The 14,238-nt window shown below is 40.2% G+C and overlaps 2 protein-coding genes across 2 annotated transcripts in view; both read right to left on the bottom strand.

The window, feature by feature from the left end:
* The window catches only part of c5 (complement component 5), a 72,709-nt gene extending 63,946 nt beyond the window's left edge, over nt 1-8,763 (bottom strand). The window contains exons 1-10 of the mRNA XM_046346598.1: nt 8,605-8,763; nt 8,168-8,363; nt 7,606-7,762; nt 7,399-7,469; nt 4,461-4,555; nt 4,274-4,356; nt 4,044-4,134; nt 1,752-1,854; nt 1,351-1,483; nt 964-1,079 (exon numbers count right to left, since the gene is read on the bottom strand). Of these exons, the coding sequence (XP_046202554.1) occupies nt 964-1,079; nt 1,351-1,483; nt 1,752-1,854; nt 4,044-4,134; nt 4,274-4,356; nt 4,461-4,555; nt 7,399-7,469; nt 7,606-7,762; nt 8,168-8,363; nt 8,605-8,669 (1,110 nt within the window). The 5' untranslated portion in view covers nt 8,670-8,763. The remainder of the gene's footprint in view (nt 1-963; nt 1,080-1,350; nt 1,484-1,751; nt 1,855-4,043; nt 4,135-4,273; nt 4,357-4,460; nt 4,556-7,398; nt 7,470-7,605; nt 7,763-8,167; nt 8,364-8,604) is intronic.
* A 304-nt stretch (nt 8,764-9,067) lies between these two features.
* On the bottom strand, nt 9,068-13,688 carry prdm12b (PR domain containing 12b). The gene is made up of 5 exons (XM_046345165.1): nt 13,223-13,688; nt 11,717-11,907; nt 11,357-11,512; nt 10,822-10,936; nt 9,068-10,659 (listed from the first exon to the last, which is right to left on the bottom strand). Exons 1-5 carry the CDS (start codon nt 13,437-13,439, stop codon nt 10,226-10,228), a joined length of 1,113 nt encoding a protein of 370 aa, XP_046201121.1. The 5' UTR covers nt 13,440-13,688; the 3' UTR covers nt 9,068-10,225.
* Between the last annotated feature and the right edge of the window lie 550 nt (nt 13,689-14,238).

Here is a 14,238-nt window from a genome sequence, read left to right on the forward strand (position 1 = left end):
GCCATCTGTCAAAAAGATACAGCTGAACCGAACATGGATCTTGCAACAGGACAATGATCCAAAACACACAAGCAAAGCTACAACAGAATAGCTCAAAAATAAGAAATGGAGGGTTATGGGAATGGCAGAGTCAAAGCCTAGATCTCAATCTTGTCGAAATCCTGTGGGGGGCCATGCATGCAAGAAAGCCCTCAATCATGACAGCTGAAGCAGTACTGTAAAGAATGGGCAAAAATTCAACTGAGTCGATATAAGACTGATAGACAGTTAAAAGAAATGGCTACATGGAGTTATCTCTACCAACGGTGGCAACACCAGCTATTGAAGTTAGGGGTGTACTTGTTTTTTTCCACACCATGGAATTGCATTTCTGTAGATTTTTGATGAATAAATGATTGCAAAGTATAATATTTTAGTGTCATTTGTTAAATTAGGTTACCTTTATCTGTCAATAGTGTTGAAGTGAAGATGACATATCCACTTGTCCAAATATGTACAAAAAAAAGACTACTTTCCAGGGAGTGTACTTAATTTTTTCACATGACTGTATTTACTTCTGTACAGTAGATCTTACAGTAAGGATATATTCGGTGTCGACTTAATTTGCTATTTTATTATTGCATGTATTCCAATTTGTGCATAAAAGATAGCTTGGTCCCAGATCTGTCATGTTTAGCAGAACAATGACCATAGGAGTTGGGAACTGTCAAAAGAGTATCTAGCAAGCATTAAGATGTGTCAAATAACAGTCTAAAAATCACTTGAGGGCAAATAAATCAGATTTGACCAATCAGACACAAGTCGCATGGCCAGAAATCAGATTTAGGTGGTTTGAAATTAGGCTTGAAATATCTGATTCCATGTGCTTTTTGAAAAATAACAGATTCTAATCAGGTATGCAACAAAATGGGATTTAAGTCACTGCAAACTTCCAATGTGAACAAGGCTATAGAGGTGCCCTACCCTGATAGCGTATGGCAGTCCTGGTTTGATGAAAGGAGGAGTAGCGACAAGACTCAGTCTGTACGGGGACTTTAGGAACTTCACATTGGCCATCTCAGCTTCCTGGGAGATACCACCTAGAGAGATTAAAAATAACCTTGTCTGATCAAAAATAGAGTAATAATATGTTCCTGCTAAACTAAATGATGCAATCATTTTGCAATAATGGAATGATCTTCTTTGAATGATCAATCAAACTCTAGGTCAAAGTGAGCTAATCTTAGATGCATTACTATTGTTTAAATGGATAGGCCTAATGGAGCTGATTTTTTTTATAGAGTATGTATTTTGGCATCAATACTGTAGGTATGTGTATAACAAGGGGGGCCTACACTGTGCGTCTCTCACCAGTTGGCTCTTGTACCATCACAGCCAAATACAGGAACTTTTCCACCATCCCTTCCAGTTCTTTGGGTCCATCTTCAAGTGATAGAGCTTTCTTCATGTTTATGCACACCTCCACGTCACCACTTTCTGTCATCTGAAAGGTTTGATCACAATTTTGCTTAAAAACCCCAGTGGCTCTAGAAGATCAACGTGAAACAATAATATCATATAATAATATTTATTATATGATATATTTAGCTGACATTTTTATCCAAAGCGATTTACAATCATATGTGCATACATTTTTCTTGTGGGTGGCACCAGCGGGACTCGAACCCACTATCTTCTTTCTCTATGTGTAGTGCACTGACACACACACCCAACCGCACAAACATAACTTGTTACTCATAACTAATTCTTACTTGCTCTCTTCTCACTGATTTGTGTAGGATGACAGTTGTTTTCCCAATGTATCCAAACCGTAGGAATACATCTGCATTTGCAACTGGAGCACCATGAATATACCTGATACACAGCACAAATAACAAAAAAACTCAATATCTTCCAGGATAATGTAGAACCGCAAAATGATCAGACAGACTGAATATTGTTGGATTGAGACAAGACAACTTAATCAAGAATTAATGCAACAGTGTAGGCTAAAATTATTATTATATATTATTATATATTATATATATATATATATATATATACACTGCTCAAAAAAATAAAGGGAACACTTAAACAACACAATGTAACTCCAAGTTAATCACACTTCTGTGAAATCAAACTGTCCACTTAGGAAGCAACACTGATTGACAATACATTTCACATGCTGTTGTGCAAATGGAATAGATAACAGGTGGAAATTATAGGCAATTAGCAAGACACCCCCAATAAAGGAGTGGTTCTGCAGGTGGGGACCACAGACCACTTCTCAGTTCCTATACTTCCTGGCTGATGTTTTGGTCACTTTTGAATGCTGGCGGTGCTTTCACTCTAGTGGTAGCATGAGACGGAGTCTACAACCCACACAAGTGGCTCGGGTAGTGCAGCTCATCCAGGATGGGACATCAATGCGAGCTGTGGCAAGAAGGTTTGCTGTGTCTGTCAGCGTAGTGTCCAGAGCATGGAGGCGCTACCAGGAGACAGGCCAGTACATCAGGAGACGTGGAGGAGGCCGTAGAAGGGCAACAACCCAGCAGCAGGACCGCTACCTCCGCCTTTGTGCAAGGAGGAGCAGGAGGAGAGCACTGCCAGAGCCCTGTAAAATGACCTCCAGCAGGCCACAAATGTGCATGTATCTGCTCAAACGGTCAGAAACAGACTACATGAGGGTGGACTGAAGGCCCGATGTCCACAGGTGGGGGTTGTGCTTACAGCCCAACACCGTGCAGGATGTTTTTCATTTGCTAGAGAAAACCAAGATTGGCAAATTCTGGCGCCCTGTGCTCTTCACAGATGAAAGCAGGTTCACACTGAGCACATGTGACAGACGTGACAGTCTGGAGACGCCGTGGAGAATGTTCTGCTGCCTGCAACATCCTCCAGCATGACCGGTTTGGCGGTGGGTCAGTCATGGTGTGGGGTGGCATTTCTTTGGGGGGCCGCACAGCCCTCCATGTGCTCGCCAGAGGTAGCCTGACTGCCATTAGGTACCGAGATGAGCTCCTCAGACCCCTTGTGAGACCATATTCTGGTGCGGTTGGCCCTGGGTTCCTCCTAATGCAAGACAATGCTAGACCTCATGTGACTGGAGTGTGTCAGCAGTTCCTGCAAGAGGAAGGCATTGATGCTATGGACTGGCCCACCCGTTCCCCAGACCTGAATCCAATTGAGCACATCTGAGACATCATGTCTCGCTCCATCCACCAACGCCACGTTGCACCACAGACTGTCCAGGAGTTGGCGGATGCTTTAGTCCAGGTCTGGGAGGAGATCCCTCAGGAGACCATCCGCCACCTCATCAGGAGCGTGCCCAGGCGTTGTAGAGAGGTCATACAGGCACGTGGAGGCCACACACACTACTGAGCCTCATTTTGACTTGTTTTAAGGATATTACATCAAAGTTGGATCAGCCTGTAGTGTGGTTTTCCACTTTAATTTTGAGTGTGACTCCAAATCCAGACCTCCATGGGTTAATAAATTTGATTTCCATTGATAATTTTTGTGTGATTTTGTTGTCAGCACATTCAACTATGTAAAGAAAAAAGTAGATAATAAGAATATTCCATTCATTCAGATCTAGGATGTGTTATTTTAGTGTTCCCTTTATTATTTTGATTGATATATATATATATATAAATATAAAACGTATCTCAATCCAACAATATTCAGTCTGTCTGATCAGGCAGACTGAATATTTTTTATATTTTTTTAAATGTACCCCTTTTTCGTGGTAACCAATTGTTTAGTAGCTACTATCTTGTCTCATCGCTACAACTCTCGTACGGGCTCGGGAGAGACGAAGGTTGAAAGTCATGCGTCCTCCGATGCACAACCCAACCAAGCCGCACTGCTTCTTAACACAGCACGCATCCAACCCGGAAGCCAGCCGCACCAATGTGTCAGATGAAACACCGTGCACCTGGCAACCTTGGTTAGCGTGCACTGCACCCGGCCCGCCACAGGAGTCGTGAGGCTCCAGACTGAATATTGTTGGATTGAGATACGTTTCAGTTAAAAAAACATAACTTTTCTGTTCTTAAACCCACCTGGCGGATATCTTGATCTTAAAAGCTTCAAAAGTACCGAAACTGATGTAGTTAGCCTGTGGCTGCATGTGGATGGATAGACTGGGTAATACTAATAATAAAGAAAGCACAGTTAAACTTAAAAGTTAGACTCAAAAGTGTCTAAATAAATGTAACTTGGAGGTATAATAAAACAATGTTTTAAGTACAATTCAATCATCAATCACAATCAATGTTTCTTATAGAGTTACCGTATTCTTTGACTTCAAATTCAGCTTTGTTTTTTGTGGTGAACTCATCTGTGTAAGAAGCTTCAATTATCCAGATACCTAACCTATGACAAGGACCACACCATATGTACTGTCATTAATGATACATACAACTGATATTATCATGCTGAATCATGACTAACAGTGTTGTGTTGTAGATACCACTTACTTAGGTTTTAGAGGGATTTTGAAAGGATTTTGCATTGATGGGATTCCATTGACATCTGTCATGTCTACAATTTCCACCTTCTGTAACTCTGGGTCCTATACATTGCCAGACAAAAGAAATACCCATATCAATGTAGTGTATGGCTAAGTGTATGACTAAGTGCATCGCTATTGCCTTCCTGACCTAGAAGTACTGTCGTCCAGGACTCAGAAATAACTTAGTTTAACTGGATCACTGGTATTGAAGGTGCTTCGTAAAGGGACCGTTCACCCAAATGACAAAGTGCCATGTCATTCCAAAGAGTAGGTTTAACTGAGCAAATTAAATGTGACCATACTTTATCGCTCATATATCATCAATTTTGCTATTTAGGTCTATATAGAATTTGCAAAGTCATCAACAGCTATTGTTTCAATTCAACCCAGAATTCAACTCAAAATAGACAATAGAATAGGCCTAGGGATTTAAGCTCTGGTTGATTTCAAATGTAAGGATATTTAGTGATGTTGAATTGTTTAGTTTAACAACGCCACCAATTATCTACATTTTAAGGAGAAGTATCTGCTGGTTGGATAGTTCCATCTGTGCGACTGACTTAGTCTGGAGTTAATTCCATTATGTCTACAAATTCATAATTCATATGTTGGATTCGGTAAAATTTGAGCTCGATCCAGGCTGTATCACAACCGGCCGTGATTGGGATTCCCATAGGGCGGCGCACAATTGGCCTAGCGTCGTCAGGGTTTGGCCGGTGGAGGCCGTCATTGTAAATAAGTATTTGTTCATAAATTACTTGCCTAGTTAAATAAATACAAAATATATATTCAAAAATACTCCAAAAGACAAGTACTGTAGCTTTGGAAAGTGGGAGTGGGTAGCACTCAAACTCTACGGAACCAGTACTCAAAGTTTAACAGGTTAAATTCCATTTAAAGTTGCATTTAGTCATATTCTTTAACATGTGTAAGGGATCATCAATGAGGGACTATGCGTTCTATGGAAAATAATTTATTTGGATGAATTTATTCATACTATTTCATCCTTCCACGGGATATAATCCCGAAACAAATCTAAGGTTGCTACCCAAGCCGGCTGGTCGTTCGTTCTATCGGTTCGGTTGCTAGAGACGCGACCCAGTTTTACAGTATTTTTGTTCTGTATCTATGGACACGACCCAGTCGTTCGTTCTAAATGTTCCATTGCCATACTGGCTGGCAACAGTCTTATCCCTTTCTTGCTAGCTAGTCAGCCAACTACGACTAATTTAGCCAGAATAACAGCAAAGTAGCTGCATTTGTTTCAACTGTTTTCTAGAGACATTTATTTGGATACAACAAAAACAATGAGATAACGAGGTGCGATTTCGCCTGGCATATAGAATGTGCTCTCTCGTCAGGTCACTGTTATTCAGAGGAGCTAGCTAGCTAGCTAACACAGTCATTTCAAACTGAAGCTGGAAAGACTGCAAACTAGTTGCACTTAATTTCAAAAATGTTCTATTTACATTTCTTTGTCTATATCCATAAAAATGATGCCAATTGATTCATGATTTCGACTGATTGAGAAACGTTGCCTGCCATTCTGTCTCGTTCCGACTCCCGACACATTCATTACTATGGGACAGCAGATCGAATTTGAATATTGAAACAATGTTGCAAATGTCGGAGACAGACAAGGTTTATTCAAATCTCCGCGGTTAAAAACTAAATGTGAGATAATGTCTAGATGCTTTTTATAGTGGAGATCAAGTGTATAAAGTGCATGGCTGGGTTGATGAGACAGTGGATTGCCAGTCAGATGGAACAGAAATAAATAGGCATTTTAACATCATAGATGTAGCTGGTGGTAACTTGTGGAAAAGACACCGGCTGGAATGCAGTTTTAACCAATCAGCATTCAGGATTAAACTCACCGGTTGTAGAAGTAAGGGATAATCAACGAGGGGCTATAAATTCTACAGAAAATAATGAACGAATGTGTCTTCCACAGAGTGCATTATTTTGGCTAGCACGTTTGCTAGATAGCTACAGTAGTTGCCTTGGTAACCAAACAAACATACTTGCTACTTTAGCTAAACATATTTGTGTCTGAGTAAAAAAAAGTATACTAATGCAAAATACTCCAGTTCGAATTTAGACGACATAAACCAGGTAGAGAATGTGTATAAATGATAATTAATTTACATGTTTTAATAATTTAATCTAAGGAATGTTTTTCTTCAGTCACAGTATTTTCAATATAGAGCTATTTTGGTTAGTAGCACTATTTTGGTTGATTTTGTGGTATCAAGCTAGTGAGTTTATTCAAATGTTTCATCAAGAATATGGGCAAAATGTTATTATTGACAATGAATGGGAATGTTGTTCTCATGTCATATAGTTGCAACATTTACTATCAATATAGCATTAAAAATAGTTTTCCAGATTGTATTTTGGCGATTATTTTTCGCACTGCGAATATTGGGTCTTGACTGAGACCACCTGGTTCAATTTGGGTCCCGAGGCAAAACCAGTTGAGGACCACGGATGTAAAGAATGCATGTTCAAGATAGCATGCATAGGTTGTCGCAGTTCCGTGGAGATCTTCACAGTTTCTGTAATAATCTGTGCAGATTGTCGAACGACATTGATCAATTGCAACATATACATTTAATGTAATCTCAACTGCAATCCAGGTCATTTGGTTCCGCTATTAGATAAAGCACAGTGATAACACAATCTGTTGTATAAATAAACTAAATATCTGACACTGTATTCCCATTTAAACTTTGCTGTGCTTTTAGTGTGGGTGACACCTAAACCAAAAATCAAACATTGGTTTTCCATTGGAATATGGTTGTGCTTTTAGATGGTTGAAATAATAGTGAAAACTAACTTTTGGCTGTATTTTTATGTGGGTAAATAAAGGTTGTAATCTCATTGATTTGTGATACACTCACCCTGAAAGTTAGAGTCACAGGTCGAAGGGCTGGCTGCAGATCTTCATTGAGAGAGAATGCTCGCACTTTCACTGTTGGATAATGCTTAGCATTAGAAGGGGTATGTGTATCCACTTCTCACAATGGCATACAACTAGCAACGGATACGTTCAAACACACATGCACATACGCACCAATACACGCACACAATGCTGTTATCATCCTCACCTGATTGTTCTGGGGTATAAATGCCTTTGTCAGTCTGAATGAAGAGGAAGCCATTTTTACGAGAGACTGGTATCTTCACGTGCTGCGCAAACTGTTCTGGAACTATAACTTCAAGGTATGCATGAGTGGCATCCTTAAGGAACGTACTAGGGAAAATCTGTGGAGAGTTAATATATTGATTTTAAAAATCCTCAAATAAAATTCATACAAACCTGGTATGCCCTATTGAAAAGAAAGATGTGAGACAAAAAACTCATGCAAAATCATAACCACATACATTTCATAACCAACATAACATAAACATTTCAAATCTCTATGATCTTTGTATTACTACATATTTCCTTGTTTTACACAGATATAGACACTTGGGCCTGTATTTGTAAAACATCTCAGAGAAGGAATGGTGATCCAGGACCAGGTCCCTCCTGTCTTCTTTTTTTTATTAGAAAAGGCTAAACTGTTCTTAGATCAGCACTCCTACTCTGAGGGACTTTGTGAATACTGCCCTGTTCTTCAAAAGGAAACATGACTGCCTCTTTCACTCGTTGGAGCTTTGTCTGACCCTCAATGTGGCAGCCTCCAGGAAGCCATTCTGGGTGTTGAGGGTCACAAACTGATCAGCATATTTTATATGGGATGCGTCCATAGAGCTTTTCAAGTAAACATGGACATTGGCTTCTTGGGTATAGCCAAACAGCTGAATCACCACTTTCTCAGACGCATCCAGTCGGAGGAGTTTAGGAGCAGTGATCAGGTACCTTAGGAGTTATATGGGAAAAACAGGGTTATAGAAAATGTCACTGTGACACACCAGTGTCCTGTTCAAGGGATGTACTTGTACATTAAGCTGCCTCATGTTACAGAAACGGGAGATACGCTCCTGCCCTATGGGCCATTCTGGCTCAAACAAAGCTAGTTACTATACTTACTAATCCAAACAAGTCTAAATTTAAAAAATAAAGGACAATTGCCAGGATTGTCATAAATGCAGCCACTTACGTCTTTTCCTGAGCACCTGCCAAACAGCAGCGATGAAAAACACAAAGAAGCAGTAAGAGTTTCATCTTCCACTGCCGATGAGACTGACTGACTGCAAATCCAACCGCTGATGTTTTTATCCAGCCCACTAAGGAGTTTGTGCAGTATGCTTGTTTTCAGTTAATCATCAACTGTGGTCATCCAAGCTCAGAATTTCCAACCATTTCTAGTCACAAAGGTGAGTTTGCTTAAGCTCTGTTTTCACAGAATTATTTCACAAGAGCGATTCTGTTGGCTCTGTGATGCAAGTCGATAAGGAGGTTACTGGAAACCACATTTACTTTGTGCAACTTGGCTTATCAATGGATTAACTCACTAAGGGAAACTGAATTTAGACATACAGTATATGGTACAGTTAAATTATATATGAGAGATTGTATGATATAAACAGTTATAATCATGGGACAATTAACAGAAGACAATGAAGGTTACAATGATTTATTTGGAGTACTAGGTGAAAATACAAAGTCATTTATATATGCAAACATAGTATAGGTAATACACTGCACCCTGCTTTGTAATTTAAGTTATACATACTGTACATGTAGAGATAAAGTGACTGTTCAATAATTCTGGAAATAGAGTACATTTTAGGATTATATTTACATCTTATATAGTGTTTTTACATGTCATGAATCATTCTATTGCCTGACTGGGACACAACAAAGCTAATGGTTATTGGGAGAGTCTGGAAAATCCTGTTAAGTGACCAGTTCAAATGATCCTTCATCCATTACAGTGGCAAATTACACAATTCTTGTTACAATAGTCAAAAATATGAGTTAATCAATGTTATGAACGTGTGAATGTACTCCCAAACCCAGATCTTGTTTGTACAAATCAATTTGACTGTCAGCCTGGGCTACCTCATTCAGGTGGAAATAGCATTTTTTTCAAAAAAATCTATAAAAAACTGCATGCAAACAAAAGTGAACTACATTTGCCTCCCAGATACAGTACCTCTGAAGATGTACAAGAACATCCCAAGACTTGTCGTCATGGAGTAGACAAATATTGTCCCATGCACTGATAAGAGAGAAAAATAACTTCCAATAACTTCAAAATGTTAAACCATTCAGAACTTGACCAAGAGATTAGTTAAATATCTATAAAATAAATGGATTTCTATATGTTATCAGTATGACGGTACCTGGCATGACCAATCAATACACTACATACAGTACTGTATATTATGGACCCAAATATATATATATATATTAATCAACTGTGGTCATCCACAGTTGATTAATACACAGAGATTAAACTTAATCTCACAAGAACGGTCACAGTGACAACATCAGGTCTAGTTACATTTTTGACAGTAAGTTAACAGAATTCCAGTACCTAGATCACCTTCGTCCTACATAGTGCATTGTAAAAGAGAAATTGTGAGGGCCAAACTATTATATGTGATCAGAAAGTCCATTTGCCGGTAGCTCTAACAGTGACACCACTACAGCCAGTTAATTTACATCAAATATGTGCAAGGAAGTGCAGACTTGTAGAAAAGCATCACATTTTGCAGTACGATCATCACTGTCGAGGGGATGTGCCTATTGGAATGAATGTACAAGGCTTTCCTTCACAGGACCATGGTGGGGATGTGGTGCACCAGAGAGGCTGGGTGGGGCACCGTGGTCATCTGGGGGGGTTGGGGGGAGTGTGCCTGGTGGAGGCCCACCACCACTCCTCCAGCACCACCGGGCCGGTGTCTGGCGCTCTTCTGGTGTGCCCGCAGTCCTGCCAACTGAGAGTAGGCACTCTGGCACACATGGCACTTGTATGGCCGCTCGCCAGTGTGCAGGCGCACGTGGTTGCGCAGGGTGGACGACTGGCTGAAGCGCCGATTGCAAAAGCGACATACAAAGGGCTTGTCCAGGGTGTGGATGCGCATGTGGGAACGCAGGTTGCTGCGAGAGTTGAAGCCCCGGTGGCAGATGACACAGCGCATCCGGCTAGCGGTGGTAGGCAGGGCAGAGGACGAGGAGGTGGAGCCGTCGCAAATATGAAACTCATCTAGGAGAGAGAGAGAGAATAGAGTCAGACTCATTTCGACAAACATTCTCGATGTTGTACATGAAATAAATACATCTAAACCTTTGCAGCCTATTTCAGAAAGTGATAGTGAAAGGCTCATCTGCATGTTTTGGCCCAAGTCGTTTCCGACTAAAGACTCACCGGTTTTGCTCTTTTTCTGCTGGTCATCCTCTATTCCTGGAACTCCGGGTATCCCCAAGAATGTGTTATGTGAGTTTCCATACCACACTAGCAGCTCCTGGTCGGGGGGAATGGTCTGCGGAGGGTTGACATACAAAATACATTAATTTTATGGAATAACAATAACATCAGAAACAACACAACAATACATCATAAGCAATGACTGCCTAATTGATTGATTGACTGATGGACTGACTGACTAATTTACTAAAAATCATAAACACACAAAGGGCCCAGCTCATTTGAGTCTGTAAGACAACTTCCTGTGAATATAGTATTAGTATAACATTTGTAATATTATTAGTACAATATCATGTAGAAGTAGAATGTAGTGCATATTGATGTAATAATGTGAGTAGCCATGATAATAATAACAATGTAATGAAATAACGCTGTTCTAGGGGTCTAGCCATATAAATTGAATCTCATAAGAGGGATCATTGACTTGAATGAGGATCCCCGTTCTACTCATTCTAGTTCTGTGGGTCAAACTCACCTCCATAGCTTTGTAGAAGATACTGCTGCCAATCTGCACAACTTCCAGGTTCTGCTCCTGCTCGTTGCGGGCACATTTGATATAGGTCATCCAGCTGCGGTGATCCTCCTGACTAGCATCAATGAAGTAGCGCACAGTACCATCCTCATTGAACACCTAAGGGAACACACAAAAACAATGGAGTGTCTATCTATATCCATACAAGCAATAACCTGATCCTATTCTATTTATTATTTTCATGTGTATGTGGTTGTATGTGTCAAACAATTATTAAATGACTAGCATTGGGGCCTGTACAGCCTGTACATAACCTACCAGTGTCTTTTCTGCAACATGCATGCACACTCCACCGTTGCTTACCTCCCACATGAGGTTGTTGTTCTTGAAGAGATCCACATGCTCAGGAGAGATGACTCGGCCAGTAAAAGGCCCCATCTCTGTCCCAGCTTTGATCCAGGTCTTGGAGAAGATTCCTAGGCCCTCGCCAGGGATGGAGCTCTGGGCTATTATCACTTCACTTGGCAACACCAGACTGGAGAGTTTGTGAACCTCTGGGGAACAAAGAGGGACATTTATAGCATGATAACATATACCTGTATTGTAGCAACATCATGCAACATTTCAGTTGTCTATGCTGCAATTGCCATCACTGGTCTCAATGCTTTCCTATGAAATTGCTCCTTGCAGCAGAAATCAGTGCTTTCACAAAGGGGGATATTGAATATTGTGGGCCAACAATTTTCCCCAGTTGACAACAAATGTTGTTAGTATTGTTACAAATACCACAGAATGTCTTTGTCTTTTATAAACTCAATTTTATACAAGCACTGTTCATTGGGTGCCTAATCATTTAGGGTGTGAAACCCAGTTAAATTTAATTTGAGCCTTAGCAGAAAAGGGTTAAAAGCTCATTTTCCAACCTGAAAGCAGCAAATTGTTATGCTTTGGATGTGATGGGCCCTTACACATTAAAGGCTATATGCAAGTGGAAAGAAATGTATAATTCCACATTCATGATCCACTTAAAAACTTTGTAGCAACACATGTAGGGACAATGAAATGATGACTTCTTTAAAAGGGCCTGGAATTTCTGGGGGAAAAATGGAAAGTCGATTTAGACGGCTGACATGGTGTGAATAGCAATAGAATTAGCCTTCGCCGCATATTAACGGAGGAACACCCATCTTTATTAAAGGCGACTGAAAGAGAAAAGTGCCGGCCGTGTAATAGCTGCCAAAGCCGGGGAGAGAGGCTTTTCTGAGATTGTTGAATGCAAGATAAAAACATGGGACATTTAAAAGAAAGGGTTTTTCTTTCCCTCTAAAGTCCGTGGTCTGTGTGGAAACTTTCTTTGGTCAAGCACAACTTTAACCAAATTAATGTAATATCCCTATTTATGTCACCATCAGTTAGTTACACGCGATCCTAAACGAGTCTCTAAATATGCTACGTGGGATCATGTCGTTAAACGGTTAATACGCTTAATGGAATGGAAATAAACAGAATTCAAGGAAAAAGTGCATGTGGACCAAAACAAAGCTTTAGAACGGGTTTTCTGGAAAATTATGTAAGCCCATAGGCTATGTGAATTTGATTACTTATAGTTCACAGTTATACTATATGCTGTTTCTAGACAGACGGCATTTCAACACTTGAATTACGTAAAACATTATCAACACACTTTAGAGTCGCCTAGGAAATTCAAAATAACGGAACTCAATAATATCAAAACAATATATGTAACTTTGTTTTACTTCATACTAATATATAAACAGGCTATACGTGGACAAAGACATGGAAACAGTTGAAAGGATACAAATAATAAAAGGCCTGCATAATTCGAAATGAAACATCCAATTGACTCACCCCCTGAGAATGATTGCGCAAGGACCTCTGCGGTGAAAGCTGTTTTGGGACTGACGTTTATCTTCTCCTCCAAAAGGTGTTCCCCAAGCACGTTCCTCCATCTACCATAGAGAAAACTATGGAGAATGTCCGAGGTGATAATTTCAGACAGAGACAAACTCTGTTGCTTAAATCCAGATTTCAGCACCAATGCTTCAGCGGGCAACACGGAACCCATGGTGCCACAAATCTTTGAGGTTAATCTAAAAAATGCGAAATATAAGTAGACTAGTCGCTGCGCAATTTCAGATGTCCATCTGCCTTTTTTAATGTATGGAGAATAAATGGAACACACACACAAATAAAAATAAACGAATACTTATATGCACAACAATTTCAGACTAGGCTATTTGCCAAATACACGTCCTCCTTTGCTGTCTGAAGTTTTAAAATGTTTCGCCTTGTCAAAGTCCTGGTAGTCTTTATATGCTGCTGGTGTGACCCCCTCTAATTAGTTATTAATGACCCTCCCCTTATGTTCTGGAGCCTTGTTCTACCAGAAAAAAAGCCAAGCTCTTTATTGAGTGGCCAATCCTCAGGGGGGCAGGGGAGGGGGGTGTGTGTCAAGGGAACGGGACTGTTAACTGGGGTGTCTAATGGTGCGAAATACAACCACCTTGCCCGAGGAATAACAAGCTCAGTCCACCACTCTCTCACCAACCTCCGGCGTCTTGCGCTGCAGCAGCGTGCCCCAAAATGCTCCGGGCAGGGGAAAAACCCAAGGCAGCAAAATAAAGACAAACTTAGTTTTGCATAAAAAACAAGAGAATAACTGGAATAATTCTGAGTTATAATGATTTTACTTGAGAGCATTAGTCTATTGAGAAAATAAACGTTTTGCCTCATTGACTGTGAATATGACCAATTACACTTAGGCAACAATTACTTTTTGTAAAGGACCATAACTGTGTTCAGAATCATTAAATAGTAAGTTATACAACACGACATACATTTTCAGCATGGCACGTTGTTATTAG

Source organism: Oncorhynchus gorbuscha, linkage group LG04 (genome assembly GCF_021184085.1).
Source record: "Oncorhynchus gorbuscha isolate QuinsamMale2020 ecotype Even-year linkage group LG04, OgorEven_v1.0, whole genome shotgun sequence".
Taxonomy (NCBI): Eukaryota; Metazoa; Chordata; class Actinopteri; order Salmoniformes; family Salmonidae; genus Oncorhynchus; species Oncorhynchus gorbuscha.

Excerpts from the sequence above, each read along its gene's own strand:
- prdm12b (XM_046345165.1), bottom strand. The coding sequence starts at position 13,439 with ATGGGTTCCGTGTTGCCCGCTGAAGCATTGGTGCTGAAATCTGGATTT. Across the intron at positions 11,513-11,716 it reads ACAACAACCTCATGTGGGAG|GTGTTCAATGAGGATGGTAC; the intron begins GTAAGCAACGGT and ends GTGTTCCCTTAG. Across the intron at positions 10,937-11,356 it reads TCTTCTACAAAGCTATGGAG|ACCATTCCCCCCGACCAGGA; the intron begins GTGAGTTTGACC and ends AACCCTCCGCAG.